The sequence below is a fragment of the Salminus brasiliensis genome, chromosome 7, assembly GCF_030463535.1.
Source record: "Salminus brasiliensis chromosome 7, fSalBra1.hap2, whole genome shotgun sequence".
NCBI lineage: Eukaryota > Metazoa > Chordata > Actinopteri > Characiformes > Bryconidae > Salminus > Salminus brasiliensis.
Window position 1 is genome coordinate 25709457 of NC_132884.1, and position 22753 is coordinate 25732209.

At 41.3% G+C, this 22753-nt stretch overlaps 1 protein-coding gene across 10 annotated transcripts in view; it reads left to right on the plus strand.

The window, feature by feature from the left end:
* The first annotated feature begins 892 nt into the window (after positions 1 to 892).
* Positions 893 to 22753, plus strand: part of lrp8 (low density lipoprotein receptor-related protein 8, apolipoprotein e receptor) — a 136676-nt gene continuing 114815 nt past the window's right edge. For all 10 annotated transcript variants that reach the window (XM_072684324.1, XM_072684330.1, XM_072684328.1 and 7 more), the window contains exons 1-2: positions 893 to 1068; positions 1698 to 1817. In XM_072684324.1, the coding sequence (XP_072540425.1) occupies positions 1002 to 1068; positions 1698 to 1817 (187 nt within the window). In that variant the 5' untranslated portion in view covers positions 893 to 1001. The remainder of the gene's footprint in view (positions 1069 to 1697; positions 1818 to 22753) is intronic.

Here is a 22753-nt window from a genome sequence, read left to right on the forward strand (position 1 = left end):
CAGAGGAAACCGCTCATACTGTCCTGCATATGCCAAACTGAAACAAATAGATAGTGAAAGCTCTGGAGTCTTAAAATGGTTGTATGGGGCTGGCTGCATGTAATGGCACAGCGAATATGCGTGTGAACATTTTTCCAAGCTTCCAGTTCGTGTCACTGAAGCTGCTGGCTGGGGAGTGAGGTTGCTCAAGAACTGCCCTTCTGCTCCAGTTCATTAAACATCCCAGACTGATAAAATTACACAGGAGAATAAGATGTGACCCCCCCCCACACACACACACACACACACACACACACACACACACACACAGCCACATACACATACATGCAAGCATTGACATCTTATTTTATTTTAAAGTTTCTTTACAGATGTTATACACTATCTTTATTACTAAATACTGTCAGAACAAACCTTTTATGTCGCCCATGTGACTCAATGGGTCTTAGGATTGTGGGCCCACTCACGTTTTTAACTTTATCTCTTATTTAATCTTCTACAGACTATTTCAGTAACATCAACCCACAAATCATGGTCAGACCTGGATGTAATCATAACTGACTTGTGCCTTGGTGTTTTATAGAGTAAGTCCCAGCCTTCATCAGATTATTTCTACTTCAGTATTTTTTACAATACAGGTCACAACGCCAGCTGCCATGCATGTAGGCCTGCTGCTCTCTCTGAGCGGCTTCCCGAATCATATTCCATCAAACCACGCCCCTTTGTGCTCGGATTGGCCACTATAACCCGCCTACCTACGGCGACCTGCATGTGTAGGTACTACTGGCCAATCGTAGAGCAGGAGGGAGGCGGGGGAGATAATGTTACTGCAGACTTGGCCCCGCCTTACGAGCGGTGACATCACCAATTCAAATGGAAAGCCGTGGCGACTCCAGCGAGAGACAGCGGCGCACACACTGGCTCTGGGAGCAGGAAGACGGAGTCTGTCATTCCTTTTTTTTATATTTCGTATGAGCACACGGACCCCCCCGTCATCTTGAAGCATGTGGACGGGAGCAGGAAGGCTGCTGCTCTTACATTTGTTACTCGCGGAGGCTCTTTACGCTAAAGGTGGGTCGCTGTCGTCAGAAGTTGGGGGAGAATATCCGTCGTTGTGCGCTTGAAGAGCACGGGGACGAAAGGCTGCTTGTCGATAGCTAACAATATGTCATTGTGTCGAAGAGACGGCAGTCCCTTTTTTCTCATGTGGTGTTTCATTGTTCACCAAAAACGTTCATTTTTGGTTTGATAAATGGAGCCTAGGTGGGCTGACACCTCGCCAAGGTTGTAGAGAGACCGACCGTTAAACGTACAGTAACGGTCACGGTATTGCCTTCACGTGCGCTGTGCTGCTTCACCTGAAGGGGGGGGGGGGGGGGGGTTGGTGTGATGTGTACGTGTTAACGTGGCGCTACCGGGACTCCAGGAAGGCAGAGTGACATTTTAGTGCAGGCTGCTGTTTGTTTATTTTATTTTATTTTTTTTTAACACAGATGTGTTTTAACCAGCGTGGCCAGGCGTTAGCTTGTCGTTTATTTAAAACAACAGTGTCCACATCAGTAACGTTGGTCTGAGACATACGCTTGAGTTAGCTAGATAGCTTCTGACAGACGGTTGGCCACTGTGACTGTCCATGTTATTGTCTGTGCAAACCTGACTTAACGGCGCTGCTCTCCACTAAAATGTTGCTCTCATTGCAGGGACCAGAACGGATTGCGAAACTGGACAGTTTCAGTGCAAGAACGGCAGGTGTATTCCCACGCCGTGGCGATGCGACGACGACGATGACTGCTCTGACAACAGCGATGAAGAAAACTGTCGTAAGTCCTCTGCTTCTTCATAAACATGCCTGGAGTTGAAGTTTCACCTCATTTCTGCTATTACAGGGGTCTACGGCAGGTCTGGCCCCAACAGTGGTTCTGTGAAATTTGCTCGTTATTGTGGAGGTCAGTGTGGATTGAGGATGAAAGTGAGTGACAGAGAGAGCCACAGGCAGTGACCCTGTGTGGAGGTTACTGCAGCTTAACTCCCTTCAAGGCTGTTATGATTAAACTTTTAAAGAGTTTAAAGGATTAAATGTTGCAGGAGCAAATGAGAGAAAAGTGACTGATTTTTTTGTGTGTCCTCATTAAACAGTGCATTACACTTTCCTTAGCTCTTGAAAGCTCTTCCTTAACTCTCTTCTCACATGCATGGTCTCTTGAAGGGCATGGGCTGGCATACTGGCAAGTAATACATGAGTTGCATGACGGGTTGCCAGTTTGTTGCCCAGTGGGCCCGTGCCTTGCTGCATGCCAGCTGCCAGCACTCGTGTTTTTTTCATCCACTCAGAGCTCTGAATTTGGCAGATTTGAGAAAACCGAGACTACCGAGAACGCATGGACATGCCAGGTTGCCCTTCAGGTTCAGCTTTGTTGCCTGCACCTGGCACACTGCTGGCATCGGTTATGTTAGTTAACATGGAAGTACACTGGGTGACACGCAGCCTTCCTTCACACCGTATCTCCAGCTACCAGGATGTCTATGGGGGTCTGTCTTCGGTCTAGGACCTCCCTCTCGGGCTGTCACTGCCATCAAATCCCCACCCGTTTCTCCTGGAGGTATTCCTGGAGACATGAAATTAAAACAGTTCCTCAAGGATTGGGATTTTTCACTGCTTTCCGACACATTTTGCTTGGAGAAAAGGGGATTCTTCACTAGTTGCCCATAGAGACGGCAGTAGCGACACTTCAGGACACAGACACATGCGCGCACACACACAGGGAGTCCCTCCCTGTCTCTTTCTTTTTCCCTCCGTCTCTGTGCCGTTCTGTTTTGGCACGCTGTAATTACGCTATGTTGTGTCTGAAGATATTGTTGTTGCTTTTTGGGAGGGGGTGGTTGTGTTACCTCATGGCTAGTAGATTATCCATCAGAGATCTAGTATTCAGTGCCTCTATTGGGTAACAGTATATTAATTGTATTCTTTTTTTTGTGGTCAGGCTTGTCAGACTGTGTTTCAGGAAAGCCAGCACTAATAAGGGCTCTTAGTGCAGAGGTGGCTAAGGGTGTAAATGTGCATAAATCTGTGAACATATAGGTGATTTATGTATTAGGGGTTAGGTTGTTGTTTGTCCCCTGCTGCCTGTTTGACTGAGTGCGAGTGAGAGTGAGTGAGTGTTGTAACTTGAGATGCTCACCCTCATAGATGAGGCATCACAACAAATTTCATGCTTCTCTGTTCCTCTTAAGTCCTCCGCTTCACACACCCTCAGCACAAATCTAATGATAGACTGCTAGAGAAATGCCCCAACTCACTGGCCCCCTCACTCCCCCATCCCTTTCCGGATTTCTCCTTTTTCCCTTTCTGTCTCCGTCTTCTTTTCTGCTCTCTGTGTCCTCTCTCTCTCTCTCTTTCTCCATCTCTTTCCCAAAAGAGAAGTCAAATAGGACACATCCTACAGGGTCAAATGTCAGAGACTTAATCAATTTCCTTTTCTACTGTGGAATGTTTATTGAATCCATTGAAATAATGAGTTGAAGCATTTGTCATGGTCTGGGTGCTACAGAGAAACAGCAGAACAGGGAAGCATTTAGGCTTTTAATCTTTTTTTATTAAACAAGGTCAGAACTAACATAACCGTTCTGTCTTTGTGTCATGTATTGTTACTGTCGCTATTACACAGAGCTCTTGTATTACATACAAGGCATTGCTTTGGGAAACCTAAGTTGTAGTCTAAAGATTAATTGCCCATTGTGCCAGTGAATCTTCAGACCAGCAGTGCTGTCTTTCCAATCTTTTTTTTTTTTAATCTTTCTCTCCTTTTTATTGGTGTAGGATAAATGTCCCATCAACTCAGTAGCTACTTTTATTAATGATAATGTAACATTTGTGGTCAGAGGTTTACGTACACATTATGTACACCATGGACATGAATGTTATGGAAATATTGGGCCTTTAGTCATTTTTTATTGTAGGGCAGAATGAGTGTACAGCAAATATCTTTAATAGAACATTTTCTTTTGGAGGGGAGTTATTAATGAACTGAATTGATCATCTAGGTGGATGTATATTTTTGAGCCTGTATGTATAATTCTACCGTTGTGTTGATTTCAGAAAACCTCTACATATGCTGTATTTTAAACTTGATGAATGAGGGATTGTCACAATGGGATTTACAAATATGGATTTTGTCAACAAAGGTTAAATTTTGGGCTGCACACTATATCATTGCAATGTGGGCATACGCAGTAGATACACAGAGTGCGTTATTCATATGGTGACATGTTGGATCATCGACGTCTGCTGAAATCTATTGCATGCTGACACATGACTAAAATGTTTTGCAGAAGGATTTGTTGTATTATAGCTTAAAGGTCTGACAGTGTGCACACCATAAATGAGCTATTTGCATGTTATTAGTATTAAATCTACTCCTACCCCCACCTAAAAAAAACTTAAAACAAAACTAAAAACGGGCTTAATTTGGTATGGTTTCATTAATGTGTTAAAGAACAGAAATGTATACAGTCTAAAACGGCAGTCTAAACTTGCCATACCCATGGTTTTCCTTTTAAAGTGCTGTAATATATGGTATAGTATTCCACTCAAGTGGCCTGGCAAAACAACTGGAGCAAGTAGCATTTTTATTTGATAGAGAATTGTTTTCTGCAAAGTTACGAAGCATGAATGTATGAGGGAATAGGGTCCTATCAAAAGTGCTGTAGTAATTATAGCTGAGGTCAGTTATTGCCGCAAGGTATTCTAAGAACGATGTTTGAAGACAAAAGATAGTCCTCATTGACATTCCCTGTGGTTGAGAGGGGTTTGTGTACATGGGTTTTTGGTACCGAACCAAATTCCTAGGTGAACATGAGGCCCACTTCTATAATCTTAGTTCGATTAGGATTGAGTATATCTGTGCTAAAGTGAGGGGTTCATAAAAGGTTTGTGCCCATCTAAGTTTGATGTTGGGACAAAATCTCAGGATGCCATACACTTCCCTCACATCTGAGGTTACAATGTTGTAGATTCAGTGCTGCAGTCATACATGCTGTGAGTCTTTCTTAACTGTTATGCTTAAGCCTTCTTTGAACAAAGATGCATTTATCATCAGGAAGTATTATATCTTTCTGTCTGTCCTCTGCTGAAACACACACATGCTCACACACACACCAATACAAACCTTAAGATAAATCAAGTCTTTTCGGAAAGCATGTGACTCTCTGACCAGCAATTGATTTGCATTTGGCTATTATGGTAATTTATTGCAATCAGAATTTATGCATGCTGTGTGTGAGAGAGAGGGAGAGAAAAAGAGGGGCAGAGAAAGGGTTGGTGAGTAAGGGATTCATGATTTCACAGGTTTTATAGTTCATTCTTGTCGAAATGAGATATCTCCTCATATGGAAGCCTGAATCTTTGTGCTAGTGCCTGGGGGGATGCAGCGGGAGTGAGAGAGAGAGAGAGACGAGAACACAGACAGTACCTCCAGCGCACTCACCAGCTAAATGCGAAAGGCATTTTTGATAAAACCTACATTTTGTTTCATTCCTCTCTTTCTTCTCTCACCTCTGTATTCCCTCGCCGACAAGCTTTTCCTTTCTTACTTATCATGGTAGGCAGGGTTCATTTGGGAACAGATAGCGCAAGAGCAAGAAAGAAGGTGTAGAGGTCTACACCTGTATACCTGTCAGAAGAAACATAGGCTAGGTCTTTTTTTCCCAGTAGCACAGTTCTACTGAAGTTAATCCCAGTTCTGTTTGATCCTGCCCCTGTGCCTGGCGAGGTATCACCACTTAATCCCTCGCAAGATTAGAGAACTATCTTCGGGAATACTTCTTTATTTATTTACCTATAATCCATTCTCTCAAGTCTAGATGTTGTTTGTCACTTGGCGGAATGTATTCCGAATCACAGCTCATGGATCTTTGCGATATGTCTGAGCTGAATGTTTTATTCATGGCTAATACATAAATACCGGGCTCTCTGGTGTGTTTGTGCAAGTGTGTGAAGAGTATTGTTATTCGGAAGTTAACAAACGGCAGAAGCATCCTTCTCATTAGTTATCAGCATCCTTTCAGGGTGGCTTAGGCTGAGCCTGCTCCCTTATCCAAGTAGCTCACCAGAGATGTTGAGGTGAGGATGCTAAATCACTCCAAAGTTGTACTTTACCGAAGGAAAGAAGCAGATTTTCTGATGCTGTTCTTGCTCCAGGACAAAACATTCACTTCAAGGATTGATGTCCTTAGAGAGTCTTGGCTTATTGGTCTCTGTGATCTTTCAGTGATTCTTAATCATGCTCACTGCCACATATAAACAACTAGGATTGCAACAATACAGCGTATAGTAGAGTGCCGTTCAATACCTGCCTCTCAATTCAATACACACTGGCATTGAACAAGACGTTTAGCTCTAAACCACATTAATTTAAGGTACATTTTGAGGCATTGTTCTAGTAAAAGGTGTTTTGAATTGAGACTAGTTAAAATAATACTGACAATTGCTACAGCTTAATAAACATGTAGTCTTTGAATAGAATCATACAATAAATAGCATATAATCACGTGTGTGTGTGTTTGTGTGTGCGTGTGTGTGTATGTGTATATGTATATGGCCTTAGCATTTGTTTATTTACCAAAAGACTGGCTGTAAATTTTAGGTCACATGTTATCGACTGTGGGTCTTTGTTGTCTCAGTATGGCTTTAATTTAATGTAGTACTGTCAAAATGCTCTGTAGAGCATTGTGATGCACAGAGGAATTAAAAAGTGCTCACAGTTATTAAGCACCTGCGTGTTTTAATGCTCTGTGCCGGCATCTGTTTGTGTGCCTCCAACACAAACAATGCTTTCAAATTTTTGAATGTGGTGTGACGCACAGGATGTGCAACAGCTTTGTTACACCTTTTTAACCTAAAGCTACCTTTCTATCTTCTCTCCTTTCTCGCTCTTTATTTTTTTCCTCCCTCATGTTGAGGGTGTAGAGTAAGACTGACTTGGGCGTCCTCAGATGTCTCCGGTTTCTGTATTCAGACATTCACACTTGCATCTCTTTTATGTAAATTAATTCTTTAGTGGCATTGTGAACCTCTTGTGGTACCTTTTACTTGTAAGGGTGTTTTAGTATTATTGACGTCATACACTGTGTCCACACCCCTTCTAATGACTGCATTTAGTTACTTTTCTTTGCACCCACACCCATTAGTGACACAGGTGTGTAAATCCACACACATGCATCGTCGAGTACCTGTAGAGGAGTACTATAAATAGAATAGGACTCTCTGGAGCAAATAAACAGCTGGGGATGTATGTGTAACGTGGTGTAGTAGTCACCAAGCCTGTTCTTTGTCTAATGTTGCTAATGTTTTGGAGTTGTTATTTTCTTTGATGTTCTGTAATTGTTATCTGGGACACATGGTGATATGACCACACACACACACATGCCTCGCACATACGTTGTCACTAGTGCCAACAGCTGTGACATGAGAGGGAAAAAAAGAAAGAGAGAGGGACCGAAAGAAGGAGAGAAAGGAAGAGTCTGGGCCTATATTGCCCCAAAACGAATAGGGTGCATCAGTTCACTACAATAGTTGTTCTTATACCATTTTTTTGGTCAGTGAGTCAGCATGCTTTGTATATATTATATATTATATATTATATCAGGTTAAAAAAGATTGAAAAATCAATTTGTCACCTCCAATAGATTGTGTAGGCTGCACAGATTAACTCTTAATCTCCCAGCATTCTGATTTAGTATCAGTGGTAGCAGAGAGAGTGCAGGATTTTTTAAGCCACCACCTGGCAGTGGTTTGGAGTAATGTGAGTAAATGTTAAATGTGCTGTTGTGGGTTTTGTGTGTGTGTGTGTGTGTGTGTGTGTGTGTGTGTGTGTGTGTGTGTGTGTGTGTGTGTGTGTTCCTAAGAGTTCCTAAAGACTAAATGTCTGTTTTCATTTTTCTCCTTTTTTTTTGATTTTTTTAAATTGCAGAATTCTTTCTTTGCATGAATATTTGATTTATCTGAGATTTTCGAGATCAAACATACAATTAGGGACATTTTTCATTGTTGTTTTTTGCTCATCTTTGTCTAGGGGGGCAATTATTTTGAAGCTTATGTATGTAGTATCAATGTGTTTTCTCCTTTCCTCAAAACACATTTGCCATTGCACACCCCTACTTGCTAAAGTACTGTATTTCAATATGTTTCAATTTCAATATGTATTGAATATGTATTCAATATGTATTTATTTTTTTGTCCCCCACAGCCAGGGTGTGGGTTCAAATGAAAGACTGCTGTTTGTTTCTATTGATTAGGTCAAGGCCATGCAAGATCTAACAATGAGTCGTCCTACACAGACAGTGTACTACTGAGAGTCAGAGGGGCTCATGAGGCTGTTTTTTTCCATCAGAAGTCCACTTCACTGCATTTCCTCATCCACTGTGACTTTTCCCTACACTTCCTCTCTTTTTTTTTCTTGTTCTAAGATGCTACATCTCTCCCCCCCCCCTCTCTCTCCTCTCTCTCTGCATCTCAGAGTCTCAGATTCGGTTCTTAGTCTCTTCTAAGGGCCCCCTGCCTCCTCTCCCGCCTTTCTTTATTTTCCTGTCTGTGTAAGCGTTCCTCCTGTTTGCAACCACGCTGACACTTCCTCAATAGCCTTGTCTCCATGCAAGATTAGTGTGAGGCCCCAAGTTCCCAGCGCAACGCACACAGCTGACTTGAGATTCACTGTGTGTTTGGGTGTTTATATTTCACTGTGTTAATGTTTTTGTGTCTGAGCCTGTGTGCGTTGTGTGTGTGCGTTGTGTGTGTGCGCGTGTGCAGATTTATACTTTTTTGTTTTTTTTAACATCTTTCCTGATACTTCTATAAAATGGTACTTGTTTATTCCCTATAGCTGTAGATGATTGTTTTGTGTGGAAAACTACTTCTAAAGCTGAATGAAACATTTACGCAATACCTGTTGATCTGCTTAAAACGCTGAGTAGTGCACCTGATCAGTTTATGCAGGACTTAGAGCCTTAAGCTGAGTGTCTTACAGCAGGCCTCTGTTAACTTTTGCTTTTGCTCCTTTATTGATTGATGTGTCAAACACTGGCATTATTTATGTTGGGTATTCATTGTGTTTGGGCCTGGCAGATTTAGCCCTAAGAGGCACTGGGGCAGGATTTATTTTAGTTGTATGTGTGTGTGGGCAGAGGGTGCATTTGCATTGGGTAACCAGGCCAATTCATCCATCTCTGATGTCTTTGTTGCTGTCACAAAATCCTGCACACAGTCCGTAAGCACCATTTAGCATCTTTTGATTGGTCTCGCTAGGCCTGGCTGTGTGAGTATTTGTGTGTGTGCGCTTGTGTGTCTTTCTCAGAACAGTGAGGCGGATTTTGGGAGTGCAGCCAGAGCGATGAAGAATATCTTACAGCCTAGCATGATTCAGCTCTACGCTTCATTTCTCTCTCTCTCTCCCTCTCTCTCTCTGTCTCTGTCTCTCTCTGTGCCTTTTTATCCTTCTTTCTCTCTCTTTCTGTCCCTCTCCATACTTCGATATGAGTGTAAATGGTAATGGCATACTGGGAGGCATGCTGATTAAGATATAGAGGAGCCAATGGCTCAAATCAATTCCATGAGCTGTAGCTGCTTTGTGGCCTTAGTCCCAAAGACCAAGGATTGCATTGTAGAGTTTGCTAGTTTTGGGGCCAGATATGACTGTTTAAAATTCAAACCTCTTCTTACTATTTAGAAACAGTAATAAGCAAATACTTAGTGAAAGTATTTTAAGGATGCAACAACTAATCCAACAGTTAATCAATAACGCCAATAAGAACAAATGAGTGATTATTGAGTAATTAATTGATAAGTTGTCTTCCTGTCGGTTGCATGTCCCATTTACATTACACAACTAAAGCTGGGAAAATACACCCTGGCAGAAATGGCAATGTAGAGTTCTGCATGACTCAAAAAGTGAAAACATTTGGAAACGCTTTACTTTAAAGTTTTGCTATAAGATAAGTGTACACATGACTGCACAACTGTCCTGCATGAGCATCTGGAAAACGCCTATAGCATGACACAACCTGGCAGTAACTGCTGAAACCACTGTCAAACTGTGGTAAGTAGTTCAAAATTATGTTATGGTAAATAAAATAAATAACATTTATTGTATGGGCTGCGTTTTTGTCTAAATTGCAAGTGACTAAATGCTAAGGATGGTTCTGCTAATAGCTGCCAATGCTGCTAGTCAACATATGATCTGGAAAAGTATAAACGCAGGATTTTTTCACCACCCAACCACAGAAAGACAATGTTTGAAAACCAAGATGCTCTCTGAGGGATGAGGGTGTTTTTTTTTTTTTTTTTTTTTTTTTTTTTTTTCTTTTCTGTTTTTTTGCTTGACTTTGCATTTCGACATGGCTGATGTCTCGCTGTTTCTGTGTTCATTAATGTCAGATTTGATTATGGAATGTCACAGACCACTCAAACTATTTTATTTATCAGTACAAGTAAAATGGATGAAATAAAAAAAATTGTATTTAAAAGAGATCTAAACAAAAAGATGAGCAATCTAATATTTGTATGAGAAATAGTTAGTTGACAGTTAGTTGACAGTCTAATAAGAGCTCTCTTCCTTTTCACAATTGATCAGTATTATTCTAAGTAATTGATTAAAACAGTTTATTTATAACATTTTAGAAGGCTTACAGTTTAATGTTTCCTCAGTGTAATATGTAGCCACACCATAGACAAAGTGCAATGCAACTGATTGGGTCCAAGCATCTCAATGTGAGTTTATTGTGATTGATTTGGCTTTAAAGGACGTAAGCTTTATAATATATGTTTTCAAGTGCTGTGGAGAGGCAATATGTGAGTATTACCTAGTGCTTTAGGGCCCAGTGGGTGAATTACAGAGAGTGTAGTTCCTGCTGAGATGGGTGAGGACTTCCTCATTTCAGGGTCAGCCGGCAGCCAGGCCAGGTCGAGCACTGTCTGATACGACCGTTAGTGGCTACATGCTGTAAATCCTGTCATTACCACGCATTAGAGGTTGGCAGAGCTTCCGTTTGTATGTGTGTGTGTGTGTGTGTGTGTGTGTGTGTGTGTGTGTGTGTGTGTGTGTGTGTGTGTATATATATGTGAGGGAGAATATGAACATCCTCCCTCAGATTCAGTGTGTGCTCAGTGTGTCCTAAAACCTCTACAGATAACACCAGTCCACCTTTAGACACTCACAGCTGAAAAGGACTGAAAGAATCAGAGGCGACGTATGTCTGAAAGGTGAAGACCACTGATCGCTAATCTCTCAGTTCATTGCTGTCCTTACCCATCCTGACCCCCAATAGAAAAGAGATAACATTTGTATTTTCAAAATATGGTGTCTTAGGTCTGAAGATGGTTTGCTCTGTTGAAACAGCTGAAATCAGTAGTGGGGTAAAGAAATAGAGACACAAAGGTTTCCAAGGAGCCCTCAGACAATGAGACTAAGCAAGCATGTGTACATAAGTCTGTGTGTGGTTTTGAATATAAATGTGTGTGGGGACTTGAGACTTAATTGAGTTTTTTTCATTCTTATACCTTAGACATTTCTTATACATTTTACTAGTGCATTTGTCAGCTGGTTTTATGCCAGTAAACAAACTGAGCATCTCACAAACTTTTATTGTATTTATCAATATCACCTTCTGTTTGATATACCTTCTATTACTGACATGATTTCTTTAAATCTAGAAATGTTACTTACCTAATTTACTTACTAACATAAATGTAGTTTTAGTTCAAAGCTTAGGACCTCGGCTTTCCACACACTTTCTCTGCTTATTTCAGTGAGCTATGCATGTTAAATAACTAAACAAAATGTAAGGCATGAGCAGGTTTATACAACATGGGGATTTAGGAGAGTTAATGGCTTGTGGTGTCACCATGTGATAAAACCATGTCTTGAACTGCTGTGATAATGTATTGCCTACAGTGGGCTATTGTGTTCACATTTCCTGATGAGTTTGTCTACATTAACCATATTGGTAGAACTCTAGTTCCAGCCTTAACAGTCACACTTCATTAGTTTTCAGTGGTAGTTGATTTGGAGAGTAAATCTATAAAAATATGGGCTCTTTAGTATTACGTTATTGTCAGATTTTTCTCCATTCAACATTGATTTTGTACACTGTAGTATTGCCTGAATCTTCTACAAAGGCAAACAGAATCAAACTTAACGATCTTGGCATCGTAAGATATGTAATAAGCCTACATAAAACATATGGGATATCAGCATTAGCTCAGAAAAGAAAACTTTTAAAAGTTAATTGCAACTGTTCTTTCAGGAGTATTCTGTTTATAAATGTGAAAAGTGCTGTTTAAATAAGAAACACTACCCTTGTACAGCATTTGTCGAGCTCTGTGGGTTAAAGAGCTTTTAACTAATTGTCGTTTTTCTCACCATTTACTTTTTTTGTTCTTCTATTGGCAAAGATGTGGACTTAGCAAATGAGCAAGAACTCCTGCACTAATTAAAATTCATCACAGTTACTCTGATTAATTATTTTCCCTCCTGCTTTCTCTGCTGCTCATAAATATTAAATATTGCAAAATATCTTCCTGTCAGACAGTGAGGAATCTTATACTGCTTATTCACTTTACATTGTCTTTTTTGTTGTTCTCCAGGCTCCAGGTTGATGTAATTGTAGTAAATGATTCAAACTTCCAACTTTCTGAGTACTTCTTCACCCATTTGGAACTCCACACACCTGCTGTATAGTGATATCAAAAGGCAGCCGTGCAAGCCTCAGCGAGTGACTGTGAGGCAGCATGCGAGACAGGATGATCTGGGCTGTGAGGTTGCAGCGTGAACGAGAGCTGACAGAAGAGGACGTTGGCTTTGGAAAGCAGATGAAACGCTGTGCGCGAGTGCTTCGTCTTCCTGCAAATGAGAGTGGAAAGCTAGTCAGAGTTTTTTGGAATGTGACATTAATTTAGGGAAACGAGCTCATTGACCCTCCTGAAGGAGCATCTGATCAGTTCACCAGAGGAGTTAAGGAAAACACTGCAGGACTATTGACCTTTGATTGTCTTCAAAATTATATTTACTGATATTGATTATTATTGATGGTCAAATTATAGGCCTCTCATAGGACGTTTAAATCCTTTGTTGAAGAGTAATGATGTGTATGGAAGATAGCATCAGTTGCATAGTGGAGCAAGCAAGCAGAAAGATGCTTTTGTGTGCTTGTCACCCTTCACAGACTAACCGTCTGGACATTCAGCTGATCAGACTCTGATGGATGTTCCTAGAGCTTTTGAGCATCAAAAACAATGCACTTTGCACTGGACAATCTGCTGAATTCCATAAGTGTAAAGAATCATGTGTAGGACTTTACCACAGCCTACCACTATAAATATACCCCTAGCAAGTTTCCTTTGTTCAAACGTTTTATCCCAGTGTTCTCTTTTTTTCTGTCCATATTTGAAGGTCTGACGACATCAGAACATAACTGATGGCATGGCTCTGTGAGCTACCACTGTTTGCAGACAGATGGAGGATTTTGACCCAGGACGCTGAGTGATATTAAGAGGCATGGTGGGCTAATTAAATTAAATTAATGCAAAGGCTTACAAAACACTTATTGAATTACCCGCTGCAGTGACTAGAGGGGAAGCCAGACCCTGAATGGTGGCTGACTCTGGGATCTGTACAGTCAGTGTTTTTATAATAAGATTGATCCCCTTCACTCCTTTCACACCTACATGATAAACACAGGGAATGTGGGTTTGTGTTGGATGGGAGTGCATGCTGAAGGAGAGGATGTGCTAGAAGAACAAGAAGAGGCATTTATTTAAATGTGATGCCCGTGTGAGCCATGTCCTCAGTAATCACAGTGAAATTTATGCAACAATGCCTTGAGACTCGGATCAATAGATAACACTCGGCTCTGTGTATGTGCTGTAGAGATGGTGTGAAACAAGATCATTGGTTCTGCAACACAAAGCAAGCCTGTATAATTCACTTCTCTGCTACAGTATGCAGGCTTGTTGCTCCTTGAGCTTACAAACATTGTCCCAATATTTCCTACAGCGTTTTAGTATTTGTGTGACGTTTCTGGTATCCTCTAGGCAGTATTTGTGAAAAATAATTTGTGCAGTTTTTCAGCCAGTTCTTTTAAGTCTTGTGTTTTTAGCCTTGAAGCATATGTTTAATCACAGTGCATTTTATTTGCTGTGTTGCATAATATTGACTAACTGCAGCATAAGTTCTTAGAATTTCTTGAAAATATTCCCTGTTTTTTTCCCCTTATGATTGTTGTCTGTTTTTTCTATGAATGAAAACGAGGCAGTGAGTCAGCAAAAGTAATGTGGCTTGAACTGTGTGGCATGGAGTGATGTATCAGTTCCCCCACTGCTTTTTTAGTCAACTGCCCCTCTTAAGAAAGAGCTGGTGAGGTAGTATACAAGAGAGGAGTTAATGTGTTTAAATGAATAGATGAGGCACGAGTGAGTAAAGTAATAAAGGGTCAGCAAATGCCTTCATTTCCTGACAAATCAAACTGTCAGCGGTGGCTATGAGGTAGCCAGGTGCTTCGCTGCCTTGTGTGCATTAAAAAAAAGTCAATGACTGTTAAAAAAAACAAAAAAAACAACAGGTGCTGTGACGGGGAGTAAGCGAGAGAGCGCCAACAAGCGACCACACGATTTGTTTAAAGACTTTCAGTGACATGAAATTGCTCTCTGTAGAGTCCTTAAACCCTGGGACATCATGGACGTTAATCCAAGCCGGCCTTTATTTCGGTGTAGAGCTTCAAATGGCCATTGATTGTGGACTGTGGTGTGTGGGGGGTGTCGATGGGCAGTGACTGAGACCACATGCTGGTGCAGGGCCAGGAAGTCGATGGCTGGGCCTGGTGGACTGCTCGTTCTCTTCATTATTTTTCCGACTTCCTGCTGGGTGTAACCCCAATGTCAAAACACACAGACTGGGCTAGCCACTAATGAGACCCTTTGGGTTGAGGGTAATTACGACTAGACTACACTGATACACAGATACACAAACTGTACAATAACAACAATATGACTCTACACTCAGACTGCCCTGTGAGCCACATAGACACAGAATAGCAGTGTTTGATCTGCTGGAGGACTGTGGTTGGATTAAGGCATTAACGTGTAAACAGAGGGCTGCTGTTGATATGAGAAAACCGAAGAATATTGGCTTTTACATCAAATCTCAGGGTTATATGAGACTACAGGACTACAAGCTACAAATAGCATGTTTATATGTGTTTATACAAGATTAAGCAACAGTAAAACACTAGATTTCTAAAAGTCATTGAAAGTATACACTTCAGAGCATAATACATCGAATTCTTTACAGTGAAACGAATCAGTGCTGTGGAGATTATGCAAGTACGCAAGTAGAAATAAAACTGTAAAAGTCCCCATAGGCCCAAGTCGTTATGAAGGAAGTGTGTGTGTGCATGTATGCTCTTTGTGTGTGTATTACTGTACTAATATATATTTATATCAGATACTTTTGTACTAATTAGTCCTTTGAGAATGGGCTGTACGTACAGTAGCAGTGTGTTTGTCGGGGGAGGGGCACAAGCTGACAGATGTGCTGTAATGAGCTGATGTTATAACAGCACAGTCAAGTGGAAGGCTAATGAGAAAATAATTACATTTCTCTTTACTGCATCTCATTCTTCCTGTGTGTCAGTATTTGCAGTGTGGATATTATAAGAGTGTTCACATGCACAGTTATGTCTCCGTATCTCTCTTGTCTTGTTCTCTCTGTCCGTTTCACCTCTTTCTGTCGCAGGTGATTTGTACAAAACACAGTGAGTGAAAGCGATGGGCTGGAGGGTGAAAGAGAGCAGGTGAGCAGAAATCGAGCAGAGTAGGCTGATAGGTGGTGGAGGGAAAACGTGATGGGGGATTCTCGTGTGTGCTGCAGGTGTGTGTTGAAAGCAAATGTGTTCTATTTTAAACAGGTTAGCACGCAGGGCATGGTGACGTTTACCGGCGCTCTATTAGAACAGGCCTGGAACAGAGAGGAGTGGTGGGAGGATGGAAGAACAGAGGAGTGATGAGCGTGACTAACTCTGTGGAGGAGGGCTTTCTCTGGTCCTTTGACTCTGTCCCATAGCCCTGTGCATTCTCCATCATCATGACTCATTTCTCACAGTCTCCTCCTTCATCCTCCACCTTCCATTACTCCTTCTAACGTATCCCTTTGTTATCTATGCTGCCCCTCCAGTTGTACGTTTTCTTATTGTGAAGCCCTGATCTGATGAACCAGTTTAGCATTAATTCTTAACACCACATTTACCATTTTTTCCTAATTCAGTTTAGTTTTATTGTCTTTATTCCCATTTTGAGTCTTAGTCAAGCCTTAGTCTCTCAAGGTTCTTCCTCTCGACCCGAGGGAGTTTTTGCCACTGTTGCCACTAGCTTGCTCAAAAGAGGCTCGGACCCGGATCTCTGTAAAGCTGTTTATATATATATATAGATATATGTATGTGTGTGTGTGTGTGTGTTTATATTTGGTGGTCTCTTTTAGAGGGCGCTGCACTGTTTAGGAAGCACTGTATCGGGAGAGAACAAGAGGGATTCAGGCATACCCAGTCTTTGCCCTTTGGCAGGGAGACATGCTGGTTCCAAGCCAAATGCTGCAGCATTTCTCCCTTCGTCTGAAAAAAGGACAGGGGGATTGAAAGAAGGAAAAAGAAGGACAGAAAGAGCGAGAGAGCGAGAGAGAGAGAGACAGTGAACAATTTGCTTTTTCTTTGTTGATGGTGGACTTGGGATGCATGGCCCCTAGTGACCCAGATACACAACTCTTTCTCCATCGCACCGCTCACCAGCCAAACCCACTGGTGCGCTTTAGTCAGGAGGAGGGAGGGACATGCAGGGAGGATTTGAGCAAGAAACGGAGCGATGCTATATAAGCACTTCACTTAATTTAGGAATGAGTGGGAATTGTCTTGTTGTGTGTGTGTGTGTGTGTGTGTGTGTGTGTGTGTGTGTGTGTGTGTGTGTGTGTGTGTGCATGGCATGTGCCCACATACACCTGTTTACGGTCAACTGCCTCCAACCTGGAAAGGCCTGTACATTGGTCTGATCCATAGCTTCTGTGGTTCCATCTGCTTGATGCATGATTATGTGTGTGTGTGTGGGTGAGTGTGTTTTGTTTGTGCTCTGTCTCCATGGCACTGAGCTGGAGTGCTTTGAGCTTGGTGTATTGGTGCTTGGCTCATGCATTTGGCTGTTTCTCATATACTGCCAATTCTTTTTCCTCCTCTTTCCACTTCTCCCTATCCCTTGCTCCAGTCTTCCTCTTCATACTAACCCATCTGTCGCTCCAAGAGAGAGTGAGAGAGCTCCAGCGATGCACACAGTTGGTTTAATCAGCCGTCGTTATATGTGTGGTGCCTGTGTGTGTGTGCCCTGCTACTCATCCATGCTAAACCTGGTCTTGTGTTGTGCTCTGCGTAGTGGAACTGTACTGTACTGAGAACAGCTGGGTCCTCATGTGCCCCGCAGCAGAGAAATACAGCGTAATTTTGCCACATTCACCACAGTGGCTTTCACTGCATTATTTTTACTTAGGGGTGACTGATGTAGAAGTTGGCCAGTTATAGCTTCTAATCAGCTTGCTAAACCAGAAATCGATATGTGTTTAATATCACAATAAACAGACACCCCTTTGCTATTTCTTTCTTCACAATCATTTGCAAAAGAGGTTAAAATTGTGTATAACAGCGTTATAACACCTGAAAAAACATTTTACTTAAATAATGACCGGTGAAAATATCTATGCCATTTCCAAGACTGTTTTTCAGTATGGGTTCACCTAGCACAGTAACAGAGCCACAGCCAAACTGAAGTAAAACCAGAATAATAAAACAATTATAAACATTTTGATACAAGACTTGGGATCTGTTTATTTTTGAGCTTGAACTGTAGCCTGTTGGCCAGTAGTCCGTTATCAGAATTTAGCGGTCTGGCTCCAATTTCCACATAGCACCCTACGCAGCCAGTGCTTTCTGTGCCCATGGCTAATGCCTGCCACAGCACAAAATCTGGTGATCTTGTGTGCTTTTTTGTGGAAAATCAGTTTTACTTTAATTGTGAGTTTTATCTCAGATTGTTGTCGATCCATCAAACATGTGTTTGGTATTGCATGGAGTATGGTGGACTGTATAAGTCCCAGCCTCTAATTAGAGTGTGTGTGTGTGGAGGTTAATGGTATGTGTGTCAGCTGGAGAAGCCACTGTGAGCATTAATATATACATGTACATATATATAGTTAAGTGCACTTACAGCCATACCGTACATTAAACGATGTTTGGGCACAAAGACCCAAATACATGTACGCATGCTCTGTTTTCCAGATCTGTATGCGCATGCCAAATGCGGATTGGCAAGCAGGCACACACGCAGACTCACTCAGAACCAGACTCATGCTCAGTCCAGCCAATGACAAAAGAGCACTAAACATGAAGTATAATGCCTTATAATCCCAGTTTTGTGGTGATTATGGGCAAATAGCCATTTTTTTCTTTTTTGTGTATTTTCTGTTATTGAGGATGACTGAGTATCAGCATATTCCCTTAGCTGCTGTATTTGTAGAAGGGGTGGCTGGAGTGGGTGCGGGGAGAGGTTAGCCAATTTGGGTTTAATTATTGATAATTCAGAAGAATGCAAATGGGCCGGCTTCAATCCAATATGGCAGCAGTAACATAATCCTTCTTGCTCACACGCATGTGTGCGCACACACACACACACACACACACACACACACACACACACACACACACACACACACACACACACACACACAGTCTCTAGTCCTTCAGGGGGTCATATCTAAGTCTGTGTCTTGGCTTTTTAACTGTCTGCAGCTTCAGGCACAAATTTGCCCACAATAGTCCATGTTTAGAGCTAAAGAGAGGCATGTGTGCTTGAAGAGTTTTTTGTGAATGTATACATGGCTTGAGCACATGCATTATCTTTGCTTATATGAAAGCATGGCATGTTTCAATTGGACTCTCTTTAGTGCTTCAGTGCCAACTCGAAACATCATCACTCTCATTGCCTGATCAGCTAGGATAGACCTCTCTGCTTCACCAGGTGTGACAGTGCATATTAATGGCAGCTTTTAAATTCTCCAATGCGTATTCTAGCACACACTCACACACTCGCTTCCTCCACCATTTGGCGCTAGCTGTTGAGAGTAGTGCCAGGTGAAGGGCAGACAGAGCCAGTGTTTGCCATGGCACACATCATCAAAAGGAGATGAAGCAGACTCAGCCATTTGCATTCTTGTGTTGCCTGTGTTGCCACTCACCAGACGTGCATCTCCCACTCCTTTTTTTTCCCCTCCCTTTTTGATTTCATCTCTCTCACTGATCTCTCATTATGTCTTAATCCTACACGGGCCCCTTTGTGTGATCCTCGGCTAGTTCAGTCGCAAGATCAGTGTCCCACGCAGCCTTATGGTGCTGCTCCTGCCATACATTAGAATCGCAGCTCAATAAGTGAGGATGAATTATCTCTGTTGCCATGCGTTGACATTTAATGTATGTCAGAGAGCATTTGGATTTTGTTGTATAGACTGTGCTATGCAGACTAAAGCAACTCCAGATTGCAGCTCTGGCTTTAGCTCTGCAATCAGGCCATTCGACCTGGACTGAGTTGTTCATTATTATCCATTTGTTGCTGCCATATGACACTTCTCAAATTGGCTGTGTTCTAAAAACCAAAAGGGTCAAATCGGTACATTCATCTGTGACCAAGACAAGGTTCTTGCTCTGTTAGAAGTGTAATAATATGCACAAGTTCGATAAAACAGGCGAAAAAAGATAAAAGATAAAGCACAAAGAAAGAAAAGACTGGTCGTATATGTGTCACTCTCTCTACGTGTAGCAGTTTAAAAGGAGAGACAACTTACTCTGATGAAATCACTGCATTTACCCTTATAGCACATACGTGTGTTGTCATGGTATGGACTGTGATGTATGTACCGTAACCATTCGGTTTGATTTGGTTTTACCCTTACAGCCTTACTTACAATGCATGCCGGTTGCATTAACATTGACCTGTTGTACAATCATGTTATTACAATTAAAAAGGGGCCCTAGAATGGCATAGTTGAATAATAAGAGTTTGGTACATATAACTGACATATTGTGAATCTCAAACACTATCCTTCAAAAGAAACCAAAACAGAGATGTAAACTGGGCCAATTCCAGAACCCCACTAGCAAAATATGTAAAAGGGAGAATATGGTGTTGTTAATACTTAACACTGGCCCTTATGACTGTAGCTTTTCCTGTTTTTCATTCAAGGATTTTTAAATGATGAGTTGGTAGATTGCTTAGTTACTAATTTCATATCATTCATATCCCAATTATGTGACCTCCAGCTGAGAAAAGATAATGTGGTTATGCTATCTTAGTCAAGGATGCTAGGTGTTGGAGGCACACATTCTGCTCCTGCCTGTGGCAGCTCAGATGTATTTTTGGCACAGGTCTGTCTGCAGAGAACAGGAAAAGAAGGCAACACTACACTCTGCACCTCGGGCAGATCTGTGACACAGGATATGTTCAGAACAAGATACTGAATTCTCCTCTCAACACCATGACTCAAGCTGTCTACATTCATAATTGATAGTCAGTGACTAGTCTGTCCAAGCTTGTTGGTGTTGTCAAGGACCATGCCTGTGGCTGAGTGTTTGTCTCACCTCATTAACACACATTGCTGAAGGGCTGTCTCTGTTAAAACAAGGATATGATAGCATAGTTAACAAATCACAACAAGCAGTTCGTTGAATAGTAAAGTAAATAGTAGTAGAGTTTTTAGCACAGATTAGCCACCTTTTAAATTCACAGGACGTACACCAATCTGGAAATTGTGGGTCAATGTTCAATATTCAATATTTTCCTTGTACATGTCTGCCGATACATAAATGTTATAAAATTCAGAATGGCTGAAAAGCTGAAGATATCATGAGAGAAATATTAAAAACAGTGTTTGAAGTCGTACATATAATATAGTTATAGGCAGTTGTTTTTTAAGGCCTAAACTTGTGTCTCATCATTAAAGATATTGGCTACATTGTTTTTGCATTTGTTTTTCCAAACCATGTCCGAGAAAGGAGCATCTAGTTCAAAGACAAAACCCATTACTTTTTTATTATAAAATAGGTAATTTGTAAATTTGTGTTTACATTGTTGTTTGATTGTAATGGGTGCTTTAATTATAGTAAATGGGTAGCTATTTTCACTTAAATAGTCAATTGAGGGCATGCTTTTGGTGCATGAAATTATCAGTTTCATATTATGTGAAGTGGTGAGGTTTGCTTTTTGCAGAAAAGCTGAGGAGAATGCGGACCAGGATTGACCTTATGTTATGCATGTGGGACACTTTTATACAGTACCTCGTTCCTATGAATACTCTGACCTGTAATTTGATTTTAATCTAGATTGAGTTGGGATAGTGAAAACAGGGAATCCACTGATTAAAGAGATATGTTAAAGCCATGGTGTGTCCGTTCTGCAGGATTAGCCCTCTGCTCTCTTTAAACCCCTGGTGTCCTCTTTTAACCAAAGAAGCAATTAGGTTGAAACTGATCTACATATGTTGCCTATACGAACCTAGTTCCATCCATTCCCTGAGCTTAGTACTGATGTGTGATATGGCAGTTCCTCTATATAGGACCTATGTAGTATATTGTGTGCATTGTTGCACCACAGTGGTTCAATTTCGGAGATTTATGACCATGCTTTCACATTATAGATATCTGATAACCTCTGGTGCCTGTGAAAAGCAAACTCCGATTGCCTGTACCGCTACTCCCTCCAACACCAAGCTGAAGACCTGGAACAGTTTTGAATTAGAGCCTGTATGTGGGCTGCCATTGTGTTTTTTTTTTGTTTGTTTGTTTGTTTTTTAGGCCTTTGGATCCATACTAAAACTGAAAAGTCTTGTCCCATCTAAGGTGTTAATGTACAACAAATAACCTCTTTTTATTTTAACCCATTGGTCATTTTTCTCATTTATAATAATTCATTTATTATTTTCCTTCTGTTTTTCTTCTGCTTTTTCTTACCTATGTGGACTGTGCACCTTGTTCTAATGTTCCAGCGTTCAGTTTAAAGGCAATTTAGTTTTCAGTGCCATATTGCAATTTTTATTGCTCCAAAGAAGGTGATTATTCAAGGACAGAGGCGTTGCAGGCCTTCCTGCATCCTAATATCCCACTGTAGGCATTAGGTCTTATTAGTTGCTGGTCAGAGGACAACCAGTTATTAAAATCCATGATGAATTGGTTTCAAAAAGGAGCTGGGTTCATCACAATGGACTATCTCTTCATCCAGCAGTCAATTCAAATGTCAGCAGAAGAGGTACAAGCAAACAACAGCAATTGTACTCTGAGCAGTGAAGTCTGGAGCAATTATTGAGAGATTGTCCTTTATTAAAATGCCCTGAATCCCACAGGCAGTGTTAGAATATACTTTGGCTAACTGACAGCAGACAAGGGCCACCTCTTAGACCGCTTGAGTAAACACTTGAGGAGATGTACCAGAAAAAACCTCTGCAGATCAACATGGTTTGCTAGTATTTGGTAACTTCTGTGAATTGATGAACTTGGTTTAAATTGTGTTCATTAGCTTATTTCACTGTGATTTGTTGTGTCAAGAACATAGACACAACATTTGTTGTCAACATTCTCTCTGGGGTGTTTCTGGGATGTGCTGTGCATGCAGGCAATGTCAGCATTATAACCTGTT